General features: G+C 35.0%; 1 protein-coding gene across 10 annotated transcripts in view; it reads right to left on the bottom strand.

Moving 5' to 3' along the window:
- The window catches only part of LOC120415173 (protein phosphatase 1 regulatory subunit 12B-like), a 215,318-nt gene that overhangs the window by 41,103 nt on the left and 152,243 nt on the right, over positions 1-21,972 (bottom strand). For all 10 annotated transcript variants that reach the window (XM_052707108.1, XM_039576619.2, XM_039576622.2 and 7 more), the window contains 5 exons: positions 17,951-18,122; positions 6,350-6,799; positions 6,161-6,286; positions 6,019-6,094; positions 11-131 (listed from right to left, as the gene is read on the bottom strand). In XM_052707108.1, coding sequence (XP_052563068.1) covers positions 11-131; positions 6,019-6,094; positions 6,161-6,286; positions 6,350-6,799; positions 17,951-18,122 — 945 coding nt within the window. The remainder of the gene's footprint in view (positions 1-10; positions 132-6,018; positions 6,095-6,160; positions 6,287-6,349; positions 6,800-17,950; positions 18,123-21,972) is intronic.

The raw sequence follows: 21,972 nt of genomic DNA on the forward strand, positions 1-21,972 counted from the left end.
GAATAAGTACCTGGTGTTATTGCTCTGGGATCGCCGGACCCGCTTGCGTTGGGCCTCGGCCAGTCGTTTACTCTCCTGCTCCGTCTTGAGCTGCTCTATCCGTTCTCGAATCTCCGGGTCCTCGCAAATATCTGCAAAGAAAAGTGAAAATATTGTTTGAAATATGAAGGTAGGTATTTGATAATATTTTAGAATTTGAGAAGTTCTCTACGATTTTGCCAGTCGACTTTTCATTGAGATTTTTATTTGGATGAAATTTTGTCCAAATAAGCCGTTTCGCAATATTGGATTTCCAATTAAAGTCTCCATAAAAATTTTGAGCCTGTCCATACAAAAGTGATATGAAATTAAATATTTAATTAAATTAAATATTTGAAAATCAGTAGGAATTTTCTGATCATATTGGTATCTTCGACAAAGTTGTAGGTTTCGATTTGGACTTTTCAAAAAAACCAGGTACACGGAAAAAATTACCGCTTTTTTTATTTCAAACTTAGCACAAAATATCGATTTTGACAAACCTTTCTTCGATTTTTTTGTTTGTTTTGGTAGACCAAAAGTGCCAACTATTAAGGTTTTTTTTGTGCATTACGGGCGGTTTTATTTCGATCATGTTGTGAATCTTTAAAAAAATATGACTTTACGAAATTTAATTAAATATATATTTGGTCAAATTTTGATCGTTTATGAGTTGAAACCATTTTTTATATTATATTTTTCGAAATAACATGTTTTCATGTATTGAAAAAAAGTGTACTTCAACTCTGAAAAAAATATTTTCTAAAAGGTAGTGTAATTCTCAAACATATTTTTAACATTGTTGGTACGCTTATTGGTACGCTCATTGCCTTTTTTTCATAAAATTATTTTTATTAGGTCCTTTTCGGTACTGGGACTTGGTTAGGACCGAGTCGGCTTTTGTAATTACATTTGACTTAATAATTAAAGAGGATCTTGTGTGTAAATGTTAGTGGGAGGGGCCGCGGTCTACTCGGGGTTAGTAGGGAAGGGATTGATGTTAAAGACTACGCTCATTGCCTTGCAAAGAATGAAAATTTGGGATAACACATACAGTCATCCCACATATTCGAAACGGTTTCCAAATCGGCCTATGTTCAAAAAATCATAGCAAATCGATAATTAAGCTTAAAGATTCGCTTTTACCTTCATTTGAAAGCTTTTCTTGCGATCTTTCGAATGCTGTATCGAACATCTGCAAATTTTAACTTTTATATAAAGTTTTTGAAGAATTACTTTGACCCTTGGAATCCACAAATTCGGAACACTTTTTTCTTACGAATGTAAACAAACTTTGAATCTCTCCAGGAGTACATCTTCATTACCAAATAATGACTTCACACACTGAAACCAATGAAACTCAAGCTTAGTGATGTTTTATACATTGTTTGATAACTTTTTTTGGTGAAAATATCAGTCAAATTCAGGTGTTTCACAATTGTGGGAGGCACAATAACATCCCACAATTATGAAACAGGCCATTTGGAGGCAGTGTTTTACTGCTCTGGACAAAATAGTCTTGGAATGAAGTTTTTTGTTCAAAAAGTCCTACTTTTACTAGTGAAATAGCAAGATAATGTCCAAATGAAGGTTCTAAAAATAGTAAGGTCGACAGAAAAGCTACTTTTGGCATGCTATTGACAAATTATCATAAAAGTGTGCCGAATTTTTGGGTGTTCCGAATATGTGGGATGACTGTACGCCAAAACATGATTTATGCGAAACAACGAATCTGATGCATTCTCTAAGCTATTAAAACATAAAAGTTTCTGAATCTTGAGAATGGATTTTCTGATTGATTTAGACTAGAGTTTTCGGCAAAGTTGTGAGAATTGCTTCTTAGGATTTTTCAGAAAAAAAAAAAATGTACAATGTATAAAAAAATAACCAATATATTTAACTCGACTTTTACTTTTCACAAAAAATGGATCGTGCAAAATTACAATTTAAAAAAAAATCTCATATTAGATTTGTATTTTTTCACTGTGCCACAAGTTGTTCATAATTTATTTTGCAGTGTTGCCAATTGATCGAAAAACCATGTTTTTAGAACAAAAATGGAAAAATAATGATAAAGTGGCTATGTTAAATATTTTATCTGAAGTAACAGAAAAATAACAAAAAAACTGCTACAAGGATATTGAAGATTGGACCAACGGTTGCAAAGATATAACCTCCGAAAGAAAATCACACAAGAAAAACAAGGTTTGCTCTACATCACCAAAACAGCGTTGACGATTATTAAGCAAATACACATGGGTAATTCTCTACCAACTCACACGAAATCGGGAAAAGTTGCCCCGACCCCTCTTCGATTTGCGTGAAACTTTGTCCTAAGGGGTAACTTTTGTCCCTGATCACGAATCCGAGGTCCGTTTTTTGATATCTCGTGACGGAGGGGCGGTACGACCCCTTCCATTTTTGAACATGCGAAAAAAGAGGTGTTTTTCAACAATTTGCAGCCTGAAACGGTGATGAGATAGAAATTTGGTGTCAAAGGGATTTTTATGTAAAATTAGACGCCCGATTTGATGGCGTACTCAGAATTCCGAAAAAACGTATTTTTCATCGAAAAAAACACTAAAAAAGTTTTAAAAATTCTCCCATTTTCCGTTACTCGACTGTAAAAAATTTTGGAACATGTCATTTTATGGGAAATTTAATGTACTTTTCGAATCTACATTGTCCCAGAAGGGTCATTTTTTCATTTAGAACAAAATTTTTCATTTTAAAATTTCGTGTTTTTTCTAACTTTGCAGGGTTATTTTTTAGAGTGTAACAATGTTCTACAAAGTTGTAGAGCAGACAATTACAAAAATTTTGATGTATAGACATAAGGGGTTTGCTTATAAACATCACGAGTTATCGCGATTTTACGAAAAAAAGTTTTGAAAAAGTTAATTTTTGCGTTTCTCTTTGTTTCGTCGTCCGTGTCTGTCGCGGGTGACCATGAATGGCCATGATCGATGACGACCAACTCTAAAAAATAACCCTGCAAAGTTAGAAAAAACACGAAATTTTAAAATGAAAATTTTTGTTCTAAATGAAAAAATGACCCTTCTGGGACAATGTAGATTCGAAAAGTACATTAAATTTCCCATAAAATGACATGTTCCAAAATTTTTTACAGTCGAGTAACGGAAAATGGGAGAATTTTTAAAACTTTTTTAGTGTTTTTTTCGATAAAAAATACGTTTATTCGGAATTCTGAGTACGCCATCAAATCGGGCGTCTAATTTTACACAAAAGTCCCTTTGACACCAAATTTCTATCTCATCACCGTTTCAGGCTGCAAATTATTGAAAAACACCTCTTTTTTCACATGTTCAAAAATGGAAGGGGTCGTACCGCCCCTCCGTCACGAGATATCAAAAAACGGACCTCGGATTCGTGATCAGGGACAAAAGTTACCCCTTAGGACAAAGTTTCACGCAAATCGAAGAGGGGTCGGGGCAACTGCTGTGTGAGTTGGCGGAGAATTACCCACATCCGATTTTCAATGTCGAAAAATTAACCTCTTCCCGCCCAGAGCAAAATCGAGATATTAACGTTTTTCTACATTACTTGTTACTAGATCAACTAAATTTGATCTAAAGTAAATATCGTAAAATTTTCCAAACCTTAGAGAAAAAAACACCGAGAAAATTTAAAAATGTTTAATTCAACCCTTATATTTGTCATGGTCGAAAATAAATGTTTAAATGCCATTTTCAAATGCGCGGACTGCCATGTTTTTGAGAGACCCCGAAAGAGAGAAATAAAAGCAATATCTACAACATTGACGAAGTCAATGATCAGAAAATCCGTTTTGAAGATAAAGATTTTTTGAAAACAGTCCAGACTCGACTATCCGAAGGCCTCGGAAAAATTCCACTTCGGCTAATCAAAACTTCTGATAATCGAATCACGAAAAAAATGTTTGTATATATTTTTTTCGAGATAATCGAGTTTGAACTGTATTTGATAATTTTTTGTATGGACTTCTGCAAAATTGTATGAAAACTTGTGAGATAATTTTACTTTCAGAGATATTTTTTTTTCGAAAAATCAAGTTTTAATAGATGTAATTTTTCCATATTTTAATTTTTGATTTCTCACTGAAGGGTTTTTAATGAAATTTTTAATACTTTTATTTTAAATTTCATTGAAAAAAGGGAAAATCTCTTAATATCTTTACATTTCCCCCATCCTAAATAATTTACAATTAAGTTTTTTTTATTCAAAAGAAGGTTTACACATTTTGTCCTTCTTGAACATTTTTGCAATTAAGTTATTTAAGCAATTTTTCATTCTTTTATTTAATATTCAACATAAGACGGGATGTTTATTATGCTCTATTTGAAATATTTGCAAGTATTTTGTTACGATTTTTGTCTTTTAGTTTAATTTTGAATAAAATGTGGGAAAATTGCATAAACAGATCAATGACAAAAAAAAAACAAGAACGTAAAGATGTTCAGATTTGAATAGAACTTTTGAAGTGAACTTTCGAGATTTCTCTTTTTTGAGTTGAATAAAAGAAAGAAGAAAATAAATGCTTTAAAAAAGTAAAATGCGAAATATTGTAAGGAGACCAAAACTAACATCTCTTCTTTATGTTGAATTTGAAAAAAAGAAGTTAAAAGGCATAAAAAACTTTATTGTCGAATATTTAAGACGGCCAGAATGTGAAACTCTTAAGTTAAATTTTGAATTAATTATGGGAAAATTGCATGGAACAGCTCGATTGTTGAATATTTAAAGAGGGCATCTTTTAAAAGGATTTCCCTTCTTTAGTTGAATGCTAAATAAAAAAGGGCAAATTTAATTTAAAAAAATATTGCATAAAATTTTAAAAGTGAAAATATCTAAAACTATCAGAAGGTTTTATTTCTTTGAACTAAATTTTAAATACAGATATTAAAAATTGCATTTAAAAGTGATATTGAGGGAAAGGGCGCGTTAGGGGGAATTTACAGAGATACTTAATTTTTTGACAAATCCATAATCTCTTAAAGGGGACCGATTCGGGACTCGTGAACAAAACGAACCGTCTCGTTAGAGGTTAGAAAACAGTGTGTTTATTCATGTGGTTTTCCTCACTGAGCAATTCTCTGAGATTTCGGTAATTCGATTTTTTTTTGTATTTTTAGTCTGGCTGAAACAATTTTGGTGCCTTCGAAATATTGGTCGCAAAATTTTTTCTACTTCGTTTTTCGATGTAAAATTGAATTTTCAATCAAAAAGTACTTAAGTGAAATTTTGGTAAAGTGCACCGTTTTCAAGTTATGGCCATTTTCAGGTAAGTTTTTTTGAAAGTAGTCGCTGTTATTTATTCTTTTAAATTAAAGTCCTTGTTTGATCACTTGAAAAAACCCTTTTTGAAAAGCTGAGAAAATTCTCTATATTTTGCTTTTTTGAACTTTGTTGATACGACCCTTAGTTGCTGAGAAATTGTCATGTAAAGGTATTTAGGAAAATTGATGTTTTCAAAGTCTCACCCAAACAACCCACCATTTTCTAATGTCGATATCTCAGCAACTAATGATCTTATTTTTAATGTTAAAATATGAAACATTCGTGAAATTTTTCGATCTTTTCGAAAACAATACATTCCATTTTTTAAATCAAGACTAACATTTCAAAAGGACTAAACATTCACCTTTACGCCCTTTTGAAATGGTATTCTTGATTTAAAAAAATTGAAAATATTGTTTTCGAAAAGATTGGGAAATTTCACGAATGTTTCAGCTTTTCAAAAATATTTTTTTTCAAAAGTGGGCAAACAGACACTATTTTCAAAATCAAAATTTCATTAAAGCCCTTTTTGATTGCAAATTTGGTATTACATCGAAAAATGAAGTTGAAAAATTTTTACGAACAATATTTCGATTTTTTTTTTTAAATCAGTAAAGATTCAAAAATTCAAAATTGATAATGATACACATATTGAGGCTCAAATACGGGTTGGTTTGTTTGAAATTGTGGACAGGTCGATGTCAAAAATTACTCAACACTCACCGGAAGGCGTTTCATCGTTCTTATTTTTGGCATTCAAATCGGCACCGGCTTGCGCCAGCATCTCCAGTACTTCCAGCTGCAAGGAAAAAAAGCAAACAATAACATAAAGAACAAAAGCTGCTTTTTGTCAGGCACAACTCACGTGACCCCAGCAGGCCGCCGCATGCACCGGCGTCCAGAGGTCGTGATCGACGGCGTCCGTCGCCACGTGCTGCTCTAATAGGAACTCTACCACTCGCGTGTAGCCGTTGGCGGACGCTATGTGAAGCTGTGAAGGGAGGAAAAATGCTGATTAGAAAAGGGAATCTTCATTGGAGTTCACCTCAATTACCGGCGTCGCCCCCGCGCTGTCAGGTACTTCCAGGTCCCCGTCCTGCCGGGCGGCCGTCTCCTGCAGGTCTACGAGCATTTTGGTTTCGGTGGCGGCCCGCGTTTCGTCAATCAGTTCCTGCGTGACGCCCCGTTTGCTCATCTCGGCCTCGATGTAGTCCAGGGCTTCCTCGTCGTCGCAGATGTCGTACGGCATGTTGCCGTCGGCGTTCACCGAGAGGAGATTCGCCCCGCGCCCGATCAGGATCTTGACCAGGTTGAGGTGGCCGCAGGTGGCGGCCGCGTGGAGCGGGGTCCACCGTTCGCTGTCCTGGGCGTTGACGTTGGCGCCGTAGTCGAGCAGCAGGTTCAGCATTTCGGCGTTGTCGTCGATGCAGCACTGGTGCAGCGCCGTTAGGCCGTCCATGTTGGTCGCGTCCGGCGTGACGCCCTTCTGGAGCAGTTTGGCCACCTGGGGGAAGAGGGGGGGGAAATAAATAAATGAATAAATTCAAATCAGATCAAATTCCACTCAATTGTATTTAGTTTGAACAGACAATTGAATCCCGCACAATCAAATTCTTTCGAGGCAAATTCCCAGACAGTTTTGAATTAATGTTCCGTGCCCCTCCACCTTCCTCAGAAGGAAAATCAACCTTATTTATTCTTCAAATAACTCACACTTCGTTGACTGCCCTCTCCTCAGGGTATAAATATTTCAGAATAAAGCACCAATCATCAATCTCAACAAGAAGGCAAGCTTTTCTGCACATTTCTCGGAGCTTTTCCTTTCAATTCTTTTCCATCTTGCTCAGAGCATGACTTTGCTGCTGCTGCTCCTTCTGCTGCTGCAGTCCGGAAGATCCGGCGCTTGAGCGCTCGACGAGGCAGCCCTATAATGGCATTTCCTCTGGCTCCTTAATGATGCACCATACATACCACTCGAGGAACGTCGCCCGTCCTTTTGTGAGATACAAAGTCGTTTGAGCAAAGGACTAAAGGAGGACGTCACGCAGAGGATTATGAATCGATAGTTTTGCTAAAGTGTGCAGGAAATCGTGTGCGCCGGCTTTTGTTGCTGTTTTGTGGGACAAAAGTTTTGTTTTGGAGCACAGTTGAAAATTATTTTAAAAGGTATTTTCACGAAAATAAACAATTTTAAAATCAAAATCACAGTTTATGACCAATTCAAAAACTTGTAGTTTTAAAACTCGATTTAATTACTGTTCAAAACCAGGATATCCTGGACTGGAAATCATACGAAAGTCACGTTTCCCTTATCCGGTGCAGGGAAGAATCACGTCCACGGAGGTTGGGTGTGTGGGAGCGAAGGATAAATTTCAAATACAGTCCGGAAAGGGGCTCAATTAGAGGAGGGAGCGAATCTAGAAAGGCAGAGAATTGTGTGTGTTCATTTGGAGACAAGTCGTGGCTTCGTTTGAGCAATCAGATTAGGAGTTTATTTAGGAGATCGAAGAAATTCCTTTTGTAAGAATTTTAGGTCACAGAAAAAGTGATATAAAGCAACAAAAAAATCAGAAAATAATTTTGCAAATTAAAACCATTTTCAGCCACGGTTTACAAATTCTAAAATTAAACTATTGTAAAATGCATCAGGTACAATAAATAATGTCTTGTAATAATAAGATTTAAAAGTCATTTTTTTAAGATTTTATTGTCAATTTTAGCGTAAAAAACTTTATGGATGAGGCCCAAAATGCAATATAGTTAACGTGTTTTGCAATCATTAGTTTTCAAAATATATATTAGTATTAACAAAACTATTTTTGTGATACTGTACATCGGAATTTTTCGAAAATTCAAAATATTATAAAACCAGTCCAAACATGCAACATCAACGCAGAAAAAAACATTTAACATTGTTTAAGGATCCACTACACGCGAACATTTTTTACTTCGACTTTTTTACGGAAATTGTCATAACTCTGAATAGAAAACAGTTAGAGTCCCACTTTTTGTATTAGGTCCTGTAGAAATGTTTTGCAAAGTTAACAAGACCTAAACTGATCTGATTGTTTCAATAGTTTCTTCAAAAAGCCCAAAAAACTTGCGAAAATAGCTATTTTCGACATAAACATAAACTGACATAAACTTTGAAAAATAATTGAAACGGGCTTTGCTTTTTTTTAATCTAATTTTTGTTTTTGTTTTCTTTTTTGATTTGCTTCTTTAATTTTTTTGCAAAATGTTTAATCTGTTTTTTAGCTTGTCTTAAATGTTTTTAAAATTTAAATGGAGGGCGATACTTTAAAAAATCCTGTTGCTTTTTCTTTTTTCCGCTGCATCTTAGAAACCAGCGGTCCAATCTTCAATGTTTCTTAGACGAAATTGTAGGAAATTTTCTGAACTTTTCGAAAAAAAAAACCAGGAATGGATGGATTGGAATGGACAATCATGGAGTCTACTTAAAAAAAACGAAATATATTTTTTTACCTTATTTCGAGAACAATGCACCTAATAAAAAAAAATGTTAAGTACTTTTCGATTGCAAAGTCGAATTTACACAAAAAAAATAAGGTCAAAAAATTCAAATGCAAGATTTTTTTTTTCAAAAATCTCTATTAAAAAAAAATTATAAATCGTGGGCAAAATTGTGGTCCAAAGCTTCTGTATGGCTAAAAACATGCGGGGTTTTGTCCCCTAAAACAAATAAAAAAAAATTCAAAAATAAAAAAAACGCGGATTTTGGGAAATTGAATTTTTATGAAATGAAAGTTAATCAAAAAATCACCAATGTTTTTTTCCGTGTACCTATTTTTTCTGAATAGTCCTTTCAATACCTACAACTTTGCCGAAGACACAAAAAAAAGAAGACACGAAGACATCATATCAATCAAAAAATTCCTTAAAAAATTACAGATTTTCCAAAGCCAAACCAACAAATATAAGTAAAATCCATTTCCGGGTTATGTGGAAAAAAGCCTATTAATACTTTTTAACAATGCAGACGCGATTTTTCAAGGGTCTTAGAAAAATTTCACTTCGGATAATCGAAACACGAAAAACAAAATTTTTCGGTGTCATAGTTTTTACTGTCGAGTATGACTCCTAAACTACTCTAAAGTTATTTACAATTTTGAAATCAAAAATGGCGGGGATGACATATTGAGAAAATGTATTTTGTAATTTAATAGCCTCAACCATTCAAATTTGACTTAAATAGGGTAGACTTTTACATTTTTGAACTGCAAATTCGTTTTTGCATTTTGAAGAAAAGTTATTTTCTAACTTTTATATTATTTCAGAAAAGTCTGATCACAGATCAGAAATAAATGTACAGTCAAGACTCGACTATCCGAATGCCTTGGCGAAATGTCACTTCGAATAATCGAAGCTCGAAAAAAAATCGTATTCTTCTTTTTACTGTTGAGCTTAAATATGACCCACTAAACAACTCTAAGATGATTTATAATTTTGTAATACAAGATGGAGGCCAAAATGGCAAAGAAGAAATATTGAGAAAAAAAATGCATTTTGTAATTTAAAAGGCAAAAACCACTCAAATTTAACTGAAATAAATTTGATGAAAAAGTAAGAAAATTCTAAGAAACGAAAATAAATTGTGCATGATTCGATTATCCGATGTCCCATACAAACCTTCGGATAATCGAACTTCTGATAATGAGTCTGGACTTTTCTTCTTCTTTATTTTTAAAATCTGTTTTGTACAGACTTCTCAGATTCTAGGATTCGATTGATTACAATTAGAAATGCATTTTCACATTAAGCAAAAAAAAAAAATTGTAATATTAAATAGCATGCTACTTTTTTTTTGTATTTTAATGCAAAAGACATGGAAAATGTATGTAATTACATTGAAATTTTGAACACAAATTTTTTTTTGCCTTCTGATTTTTCGGACCGTTTTTGAAGGGATGGACAAATACTTTGAAAAATATAAGCCTAGAAGATATTTCGCTGAAATGAACTAAAGAAACAACATTTCGCCAAAATCAAAAATCAAATCATCAATTGGGTAACTTTGGGTAACTGTCCAATATCTGAGAAGCAAAAAGGCTTAAATTTTATTACAATTCTTAAATTTACAAAACAATATTTTAAATTTCTGTGTACGTTTGCTAATTTTACCAAAAAAAAAAAAACGAATCCGTCCAACAACTGCTTTTCCAGCCACCATCGATAACAACCACTTTTCCCATTTTTTTGGATCAGCATCTTTCCCCTCACTTGAAAAGTGTGTCTGCCCTGCCCTCCTCCAAAAGTCGTCATTTCCTTCGATTTATTCACGTTCGCGCCGGGCACTTTTATTCTTGCTGACGGGTCCTCTCGGATTGACAATGAAAGGTCACAACAGAGGGACAGAGATTTCTCGTTGATTGCGGAAAATTGGCCCGATTTAATGGTCACCGTGGAATATTTCACCTGCGTCGGACAGGTTGACGGAGATGTGCATTGAATGGGCTTTTGTCCCGTGACTTCTTGGGATTTTGAAATATATTTTTATGATTTTTTTTTTCTTTTTTTAGTTTTGTCAAGCTACAAATGTTATTGATTTTCCACTTCAACTAAACGACACTTTCCGACAATGTGTAAACAGGAAAAGTACCTTTCCATTTTCGTCTGGCGTTAAAAAAGGGGAGTTAGGTTACTAAATTTAGACATTTGCTTTAGTTTAAACTGTAATTTTTAAAAATATAATCGTAACTTAGCAAATTTTAAAAAATGTGTGAACAAATATTGTTAAAGCCACTTTCCCCTATTTCACTTTAGGAGCTGTTGTGCTCGCCAAAGTACCCTTCACTCAATAGCACCCCCGCGGAAGATCATTTCTTGGGGGGCCGTGACAATGGCAGTCACCTCCCATCGAAAACCGAAATCGATTTGGGCGGTATTTTATGTTCCCTCGAGGACCTAAGCAAAATATTCCTCGCGCAAATCGTTTCCCAATTCCGTTTATTTTGGGAAGGGGAAGGTTCAGGGTGCACCCCACCAAGGTAGTAAATTCCGCATGGGAAATCCCTCCTCAACACGCTCACTTGCGGTGCTTTACGACCGGCATTAAATTTGCAAACTGTGCCGGCCACGAATTCGACCTTAACCAAATCACACTTGACGGTCCGGAATTGGTCCGGAACCCTTGAGTGTTCAAAGTTAAGTCAAAAGAAGAAAGAACTCAAAAAAATTCAAAAATATAAATTATTTAAAGTTTTACAGAAAATAAAAACAAAAAAAAAATCTAATTTTACAAAATAAAATTGACCAATACAAGAAATATGAAACATTAATAAACTTGACCTCAAACAATGCAAAACCTCAAATCTCATCTCTTCCAGCTTGATGGTGGGCCATTTGTTAACGGGCAAACCAAAGCAGGCGTTGAGTTGTTGGTCCACCGTGGATTGGCCATAAAAAACCAATTTTAATGCGCGCTCTCTCGCTCGCACGCTCTAAGTTCGCAGGCCAAACAGTACAACTCAATCTTAGGTCCAAGTTGGCGGCGGTTTTGCGACGGCCTTTTTGGAGACCGTAAAGAGATGTGAATTTTGTTAGTTTGAAACAAAAACAAAAAAATATAAAAATTAGCAAAAAAATTATAATAAGAGATTTTAAAAACTCGGTTGAAATTAAATTTCAAAAATGAACCTTTTTGGTCAAACTCACCCCTTACAACGATAGTTTTGTTTTTGTTTCCGCAAAAATATTATTGTTTATTTGCGCGAACGAGGCCCTTCTGGACGTCCCGGTTAACGGCAGCTGATGCCGGGCTGGCTTGGCGGCCAACGTGCCCGACGTCACGTTTCTCACTGGGTAGATTTAAAATAAATGGATTCCATCATAAACTTTCTTTTCTACTGGGGAATAACGCCGCAAAGAATACAGTTATGAATTGGAAGTTATGGTGAAAAAATATGTTTTGCTGGAAATGGGCTTTAATTCAACGTTGAAATCTTGTTTTTTTTTTTTAATGAAATTTCGATGTACAACACTTGAAAATTATCTTTTTCCCAAAAAAAATTATTGTGTGGTTCTGTGTGATTCTGTGTGGTTCTGTGTAATTCTGTGTTGTTTTTGTGCGGTTTTGTGTGATTCTGTGTGGTTCTGTGTGGGTCTGTGTGGTTCTGTGCAGGGTGACAACTCAAATCCCATTTTCAAATTCCAGACTTTTCCAGAAAGCTCAAATAATAGGCATTTCTTATCTAAAGAATAATATCAAACAAAAAACTCTCTATAAGAAAAGTCAATATCAGCTACCAAAAAAAAAAATCTAATTTATTTTTAAAAATCCAACTATTTGCAATTTTTGTAAACACAGAAACTGAAAAACAAATAAAAAAATACTTCAAAAATAGATATGCATTATTATGAATCACAAACAATCTATATATACAGCAGTTCCATATGAAAGTTAAAGAAAAAAAAATAAAAGTGCTTCGATTTGGCTCAAAATTTTTCTGGGGGTTCCTTGGCCAAAATAATTAGACCCGTATTTTTTTGTTTGGCCATTAGGGTGGCCTACGCCGTGTTAGGGTGGTCCGAAAAATGGCCATTTTCGTCGATTTTCACAAAAACCACTTTTTTCAAAAAATCATAACTTCGCTCCATTTCAACCGATTTTAGCTGTCTAGGGCGCAAATGAAAGATGATAAGTTTGACTTCCAAGAAAAAATAATGTGGAGTTTCAAAAATCTAGCCTAACATTTGAAAAAGTCTTATGAAAACATCAAATGCCGTTTTGACGGTGTCTGGACCAAAGAGCCTATATCTGAAAATATTTTTAACGGATTCCTCGGACAATTTTACATAACATATCAAAAATTGGGCGAGGTTCATTAACAGGATTCAGAGATATGATTTTTTGAAAATAAAATCCGGGTTTTTCGACGCGCCGCGCGCGAAAACGAGAAATTGACGAAATCGGCAAAAAATTAACTTTTTTCACTAAAACTGCGATAACTCGAAAATTTCAGCGATGACCTATAGATGTTAGGGTACCAAAAGTTGCGTATTTCAATTACGAAAATTTTGGTACCCTAACATGTATAGGTCATCGCTGAAATTTTCTAGTTATCGCAGTTTTAGTGAAAAAAGTTAATTTTTTGCCGATTTCGTCAATTTCTCGTTTTCGCGCGCGGCGCGTCGAAAAACCCGGATTTTATTTTCAAAAAATCATATCTCTGAATCCTGTTAATGAACCTCGCCCAATTTTTGATATGTTATGTAAAATTGTCCGAGGAATCCGTTAAAAATATTTTCAGATATAGGCTCTTTGGTCCAGACACCGTCAAAACGGCATTTGATGTTTTCATAAGACTTTTTCAAATGTTAGGCTAGATTTTTGAAACTCCACATTATTTTTTCTTGAAAGTCCAACTTATCATCTTTCATTTGCGCCCTAGACAGCTAAAATCGGTTGAAATGGAGCGAAGTTATGATTTTTTGAAAAAAGTGGTTTTTGTGAAAATCGACGAAAATGGCCATTTTTCGGACCACCCTAACACGGCGTAGGCCACCCTAATGGCCAAACAAAAAAATACGGGTCTAATTATTTTGGCCAAGGAACCCCCAGAAAAATTTTGAGCCAAATCGAAGCACTTTTATTTTTTTTCTTTAACTTTCATATGGAACTGCTGTATATAAAAAATTTCGACGGTTTTGTTCGAACGCGAATCAGTTCAATACGGAGCGTCGGATCGAGGTGCTCTTTGTTGCGTTGGGTTCGTGCAAGCCCAAGGAAGGTTCTTACGCCAAAAAAATACAACTTTGGCCACTCAGGAACCGATTCCGGGGCATCTGCAGATTGTATGGGAAAAGTTACGTAAAATCAAATTTTGATCACAGGAGGCTGAATAAGCAAACAAGTTAAAAACGTCAACAAACGAAAAAAAAGGCAGAACGAAGTTTGTCGGGTAAGGCTTGTCATTCATAAAAAAAATCGAAAGTTCAACAATACTTATAACTTTCATGTTATTTTTTAAAATTGGCAAACTTATAGTTTTTGATACTTCATTTCAACTGGAAATGGCATAAATTGAAAGATAACTGAATTTCAAAAAATCTTTCAAAGGAGAATGGGCAAATTTGTATGGAAGCTGGTCCAAGGAAAGGATGTACACGAACGGGAGAAACTTTATTCGAAAGATTTCGCCGAGACATGAAAAAAAGTCTTCTGGACGAACTCTCTAAACCCCGGGGTTCAAAAGTTACACGTTGTTGAAGTTTGATTATTTTGGGTTAAAATGCACAAAATATCGTATTTTTGCTATTTCTAAAATCACTCATAAAATCCTTATTTTATTATGGATTTCGATCATCTTGACTTCATTCGACGCGTATCAGCAAGAACTATAAGTTCTGATATGTTTTAGCATGATTGAAACATGACTTCTCTTGTCTTTATACGTTTGAACCACTTGTACAAGAGGTTTACCATAGAAACAAGCCGAAACTTGAAGATTTTGAAAACGGATCCTACCCAGACTGCTTCAGTGAGTATGGAAGGCTACAATGCATTGTTGTAACAACTTATTGAGATGTTCTGGGTCATCCAAGAACTTCTTGGAGTTAAGACCGGTGGGTCTACCGCCGTAACAAGCAAGAGGCCAGTGATTGTTTACCGCTGATCATACCCGCATAGCTTCAGTGAGTATGGTAGACTACTTTGTTAATGTTTCGATATATCCTGGGTCATCCTAGTTAAGATCTGTGGGTATACCACCATGACAATCAAGATTTCTACCTGTTTTGACCACTGATCATACCCGCATAGCTTCAGTGGTAAAAAATCACTGACCTCTTGCTTGTTACGGCGGTAGACTCGCCGGTCTGAACTCCAAGGAGTTCTTGGACGACTCAGAACATCTCAATAAGTTGTTACAACAATGCACTGTAGCCTTCCATACTAACTGAAGCAGTCTGGGTAGGATCCGTTTTCAAAATCTTCAAGTTTCGACTTGTTTCTATGGTAAGCCTCTTGCACAAACGGTTCAAACGTATAAAGACAAGAGAAGTCATGTTTCAATCATGCTAAAACATATCAGAACTTATAGTTTTTGCTGATACGCGTCGAATGAAGTCAAGATGATCGAAATCCATAATAAAATAAGGATTTTATGAGTGATTTTAGAAATAGCAAAAAAACGATATTTTGTGCATTTTAACCCAAAATAATCAAACTTCAACAACGTGTAACTTTTGAACCCCGGGGTTTAGAGAGTTCGTCCAGAAGACTTTTTTTCATGTCTCGGCGAGATCTTTCGAATAAAGTTTCTCCCGTTCGTGTACATCCTTGGACCAAATCCGCCCATTCTCCCTTTCCCACTTATTTTAAGCAATATGTTTGAAGGAACAATTTTTTTAAACAATTTTGCAATAACTCAAATGGATTATTTTTTTTGCAATTTCAACATTTTCTTCATGTTTGGCATCTGTTTTCAAATATTCAATTTATGTGACAAAATTAAATAGAATCGAAGCTCTAAGCTGGGCTCTATTTTTATTTTAGTTTTTTATTAACTTTACGTCTTGTTGATAAACAAATAATAATGAAGATCATTAGATTCATAAAAAAATATTATGAAAATCTGTGTCAACTGCATCCAATATTATTAAGATTTTGAATGTCTTAAACAGCTTTTCCATACTCAAATAATAAGAAATAGTAAAAGGAACCTTAAATTTTAAGTAAGTCACCAAAGCAGAATTGAGTGAATTTAATTTAAAAATTTGTACAAAACATTATAAAATTATTCCAGAGTTAAAATTAATTTTCAAACAAGTATGCTTGGAATTCCCGACTTTTCTCGACTTTTTGACAAAAATCATAAATTCCAGACTTTTTCCCGATTTTTGGCGGATTTTGGCAAATTCCCGATTTTTCCCGATTTTCCCGATTTCCCGACTTGAGTGGCCACCCTGCTCTGTGTGGCTCTGTGTGGTTGTGGTTGTGTGTGATTCTGTGTGATTTTGTGTGGTTCTGTGTGGCTCTGTGTGGTTCTGTGTGGCTCTGTGTGGTTCTGTGTGGTTCTGTGCGGTTCTGTGTGGTTCTGTGCGGTTCTGTGTGGTTCTGTGTGGTTCTGTGTGGTTCTGTGTGGTTTTGGTTTTGTTTTTTTCCAAGACCTTCGAATAATCGAGTCTGGACTGCATTTATACTCCAGGAAAATATAATACTAGTACTAGAAATTTTAGAAACTCAAAATTGCAAAACAACAACAATCCGCTATGAAAACCGACCGAGCTAATGATGATCTTGAGTTGATCCATTCTCAAAGTATCAAAAAGAACAACAAAGCAACCACACGCGATTACAGAGCAAGTGTGTTTGGCCTCCGCGGTGTAAAAGGTAAATATTTACGCACAATTTCGGGCTACGATTCGCCTTCGGCGTTCGTGTTTACCTTCATCTGTTTGCTTGTTTGTTTGCACTAAGAAGTGTGTTTTCCACATTCGAGATGGGTGGACTTGGGTAAACATTTCCCCCTCATCGAGTGACACGGCATTGCCGATACTGGGTCATCTTCGATGACTTGGATTGTACTTTTCCGGAAAATTGAAAAGCAGGAAAAACAGAAATATTATCACTATTACTTAGAGTGATGAAGAGTGCTGAAGACGTGAAAACGAGATAAGTGTGTGCAGCTTTTCTGTTTGATTAGCAAAAGCAATTTCCCACACTTCCTAATCCGATTCTGGACCGATTCTCCGGCGTCCTGAGGAAGATTTCTAAAACTGGAGTGGAGCAGCATTCCAATTAATGCAAGGACGTGACGAAATTGCAAAATGTCCTCGTCCTCTTCTGGACCCGGGGTTCCAGGAAAGCAAGCAGTTCTCGAGTTGTCGCCGGTTTGTGTTGATAATTCTGATCTACCTGGCGAAAGCTCTCGAGAAAATCTCTGAAAATCCGCTCTTCAAAGCAGAAATTTTCAATTGTGAATCCATTGTTCGCGGAGTAATCCAAAAACTTCCAAAGAATTCCTCGAAAATTTTACCTTTGAATCATGCGACCTTTTCAAAAGTCCCCAGTTATCTCTGGGTGGAAAATAGACCATAGCAGGCTCTGCCGACTCTTTGTCTCATCCAGCTGTCCGGACCAGGAGACGGACTTGCCAGAGCTTCAAACTATAATCCCATCCGCCTACTGTTTCTGATGGGGGTTGTGTTTGTGCGATTAATTAGAGTCCTTTGATTCAGTTACACACTTGGCACAAGTGTCTGACTCGTTTGATTCTGGAAATGTCACAGGGTAATCGAGCAGTTTTGTCAACAAAAACAATTGTTAACAATAATCGAGAAATGACACAAAATTGTCAGCTTTTCTAGCAAAATTCGTTTCAAAAATAAACATACGTTACGCATATAAACAATCCGGAAGGGCCACCAAAATCGATACAGGTTGGATACCTTTCCAGGAAGTTGTTATCCTCTCATCCGGTCTGTCATGGTACAGAGCTCGGTTGATGGAGGGTTCTTCTCTAGCAAAGTGATCCGTGACTCGACCAACCTAGGAGGCATTATTGGTGACTTTTTGCTTCCAGTGAATTGGAGTCGAATTATTATCGCAAAATTCATTAAAAAAAATCCGATCAGTTATCGATGGCGCTATTAAATTCAATTAAATAACCTTCAAAAACATAGGGCCACTCACCTCGGCAATGTCGTTCCGCGCGGCAGCCTCCAGCAGCACCACGCTGTCCTCGAAGGTGATGTGGCGCTTGTAGGTGGACATGTGCGCGTTCCCCAGCCGGTCCTTGCTCCGCTGCGCCTTGAGCCATTCCTTTTCGCGCTGTTTGGCCACCTTCAGCTGCTGGGCACGGCGCCTGATTGAGTAAATTCACGTAATTAGTATACGGTAATCTTGGTTAAATGATGCAATTTGGACCACGCGGGAACCGTTTTCTCTATTTTACATTGCAATTCTCCCCGAATCGCGCTCAAATGTTGACCGAAAAAAGGACACACGTACGACCTTTACTGTGACTGCAACGGCGATGACCCTGCCCCCGATCCGGGAGGTATTACACTCCGCCACGTGACCTCCAGCATCCCAGCAGTGTAAGTGGTTTTGGTGTTGCTCTCCCGCCACAATGGAAGCAGTCCCTGGCGAGTAACCTCTAATGCGGTGCCAAGTGGACACATTTTCGATGCACGGAAAAGACGAATTGTATCGAAATTTTATACTAAGTTTGATGAAGTATCATGCGTCTCCATGATAGTTCATCTAAATCTAAGTGATAATTTACCTCTATGTACAACCAACCTCTGCGATAAAAATAATAAATTCATTAAAAATATATTAACGTCATGCTTCTTGTCATGATTCAAATTCTTGGACACTGCGAAACCCGGACACTTCATCTTGTTCTACCAATTATTTGGATATAAGTTCACATAATATCAAAACTGTGTTATTTGATAAATTGAAACATCATCTTTCATTTCAAATGTATTTGTAGGCTGAAGTCAATGCCCAAAACAATTAAAAATAAAATAAGGGTTGCTAAAAATGTGAAACATTTCGCTGAAACATTTCATAGACGTGCTAAGCAACGGGAAATCAAAGGAGAATTTTATGGTTCTGATTTTCTTAAATCTTAGCCAACTATTCTACAAAATATCGATTGTTTTGATGTTAACAGCTTGTAGCTGTACATCAACAACCAGAATTGCAATTTAAAGGAAATTTCATGAACTTATCGAAAAAAACAATTTTTCAAACTTGATAAATCGTGAAAAATTGCAAAAAATTCCAATTATTGATAGATTTACCTCGAAAACGACGTACTTTATCGAAATTGCTGTCCAGTACATCGTGATTTCAAATCCGATATTGCATAAAAAAATTTTTTTTTTCGACCGTTTTCCAAAAATAATTATTTAAAAAAATACAACACTGCCAAATGATTTTGCCCACGCAAAAAAACAAAAAAAAATATCAAACCAAATCATTATTCCACGTTTCGATGAAAAATGTGTTGTAAAATGCATTATACATCAGTACAGTTGTTCAATAACTAATAAAAAAAATCTTGAAAAACTAAATTTGGTGTGCCAAAAATGCAAAATTCGATATTTCCTGCATTCGTCGTGTACATCCAACTCGGCAGAGCCTCGTTGGACTCGTGCTGAAAAAATCAACTTTTTGCACTTTGTTGCATAAATTACTATTTTGCGTTATGAAATTTTACAAAATTAAAAAAAAAAAAAGATAGCGCAAGGAAATGCATTTTGAACTGTTTTTAGCTGATTTCATTTAAAAACACAAAATAAAAATTTTGAGTTTAATGTAAATAAAACATTTTTTGCCCCCTGTTTTTTTCGAACCGCCTTTGAAAAAAAAACCTTTTAAAAATCGATCGATTGAGCATCTTTGTCATAGCTGTAGATTGTGATTTAGAAGTAGGTGCACAAAAAAAACCGTGTTTTTTTATTTTATTTTTATCACTAAAAATTCAACTTCCAAATTACGTAATTTTTTTCGAAATATTTTCTATATCTCATATAATTTAAGGGACTAAAAAAGCTATTGCAAGCTGGCACTGAAAATAACAATTAAAAACGACTTTCTTGCAATTTTAAAATTCCTAATCAAGCTTAAATTTTGTGAAATTGAATTTTTTCAGTGTCACTTAATAAGTCCTCATTTTTCTACTCACGATATCTCGTACTATTGTTTCAATTAAAAATTAAAAATTGATTTTCTTTTTCTGCTTTTTACTATGAAAATAATATTAAAAAAATTTAATTAAAAGTAACATTTTGAAAGGGCTTTAATACCTATTTTGGACATTTTAAATCGTTGAGTATTTTTTAACAATGTAAATCGAAAAAAAAGTTATTAATAAGCACATTTTTTAATGGCAAATAAGGTTTAAAATAAATAAAGATTTCATAAATAACTATTTATTGAAATCACTCCCAACATTATGTTAACTGTATTCTATCATAAATCAAAATAAATTTGACAACGTTTATTTTTATTTATTTTTGATATGAGCAATTCTCTACCAAAACCGGAAATGGATTTTATTTGTATTTTTTGATTTAGCTGCTCCGGTTGGATTCGCAATCCAAAGGTCGTCAGTTCGAACCCAGGGGTGGAAGGTTCCTTGAATGAGGAGGGCACCCAACTCCCCATTCAAGCCTTCGGACTCCTAAGTTCGAGCAGAAACTTGCAATAGAGACCACAAAAGAGCTGGGGGTCGTGAATGTGGATGGTTTGATTTTTTTTTTATTTAGCTCAAACTTTTTGGGGGCCTTCCCTATGACCAAAAAAGCTATTTTGTGTCATTACAAACAACCCACCATTTTCTAATGTCGATATCTCAGTAACAATGGTCCGATGTTAAAACATGAAACATTCGTAAAATGTTTAGATCTTTTCGAAAAAATATTTCAAATTTTTTTGAATCAAAACTAATATTTTAAAAGGGCCATACATTCAATGTTACACCCATTTCAAATGTTAGTCTTGATTACATTTTTTTGAAAACATACAAAAATAAAGTAATTTTTGTGTGTGTAATTGTGATGTTTTTCAAAAATTACATTTTTTCAAAAATTCATAACACGGCGGAAGATTTTTTGACCATTCTTCTCTATGGCTCAAAAGTTGCGGGTTTTTGTCCTCTAAAACATATAAAAAAAATCTTGAAAATAAAAAAAAATGTATTTTGGAAAATTGAGTTTGTGTGAAAAAAATGTTAATTGAAAAATATTTTTTTCCGTGTACCTATTTTTTTCTCGTTAGTCCTCAACAATACCTACAACTTTGCCCAAGACACCTAATTGATCAGAAAATTCACTCAAAAATTACCATAAAAGTCTCCATACTACTTTGGCAGCTGTCCTTACGAAAAGGCTTTTAAAATGTTCAAAAATCTGTATCTTGAGAACAGAATTTCTGACCGATTTGGTGTCTTTGACAAAGTTGTAAGTTACAGTTGCAGTCGAATATTTAAAAAAATGTTTTATCCAAAAATTCACTTTTTGTACAAAAAAATTAAACTGCTCAAAATGACGAGTTGGTCAATATTCATTTGGCAGCGTTTTTGAAAAAAAGAATTAAAAACATCATTATTTTACAATCTTTTGGAAAAAGTACCAGAAAAATCCTTTAAGAAGTAAAAACTAATTAAAGGATCAGAAATCCAATAAATTTGCTCCAAATACATTGGAGATTGGTAAATGGTTGCTGAGAAACAGCTAAATTAGGTTTTTTCTACATCACCAAAAAAAGAGTCATTTTTTAAAGTGACATGAGCTCAGCAACTATGCGTCCAATTTTTAATGCCAAAACATAAAAAAATGATTTTTTTTGAACTTTCGAATGAAAATATTTTCAAAATTTTCAAATCAATCCTAACATTGGGTGTTTTTCGAAAATATTGTTTTGGACCTCATCAATTGTTAATTTCAACTAAATCAAAAGTACTAATAAATCGCTACGTCTCAGATAACTATTTGCTCATAGTAAAAATAGATAATTTAAAAACATCTTTTTAATAATTTTCAACCTCCCGTTACAACTGACTCCGCTGTCATCGCCAGCAACGTTACGAAATGGTGCGAAATTCAGTCGCAGTTTATGGTGGGGTCACCGCAACTGAATTTTTCGCGTCCAAATTTCGCTCGTCCGAGGTACTTGGGAAAACCAGGGTGCTGATCATC

Source organism: Culex pipiens, chromosome 2, assembly GCF_016801865.2.
Source record: "Culex pipiens pallens isolate TS chromosome 2, TS_CPP_V2, whole genome shotgun sequence".
Lineage (NCBI taxonomy): Eukaryota > Metazoa > Arthropoda > Insecta > Diptera > Culicidae > Culex > Culex pipiens.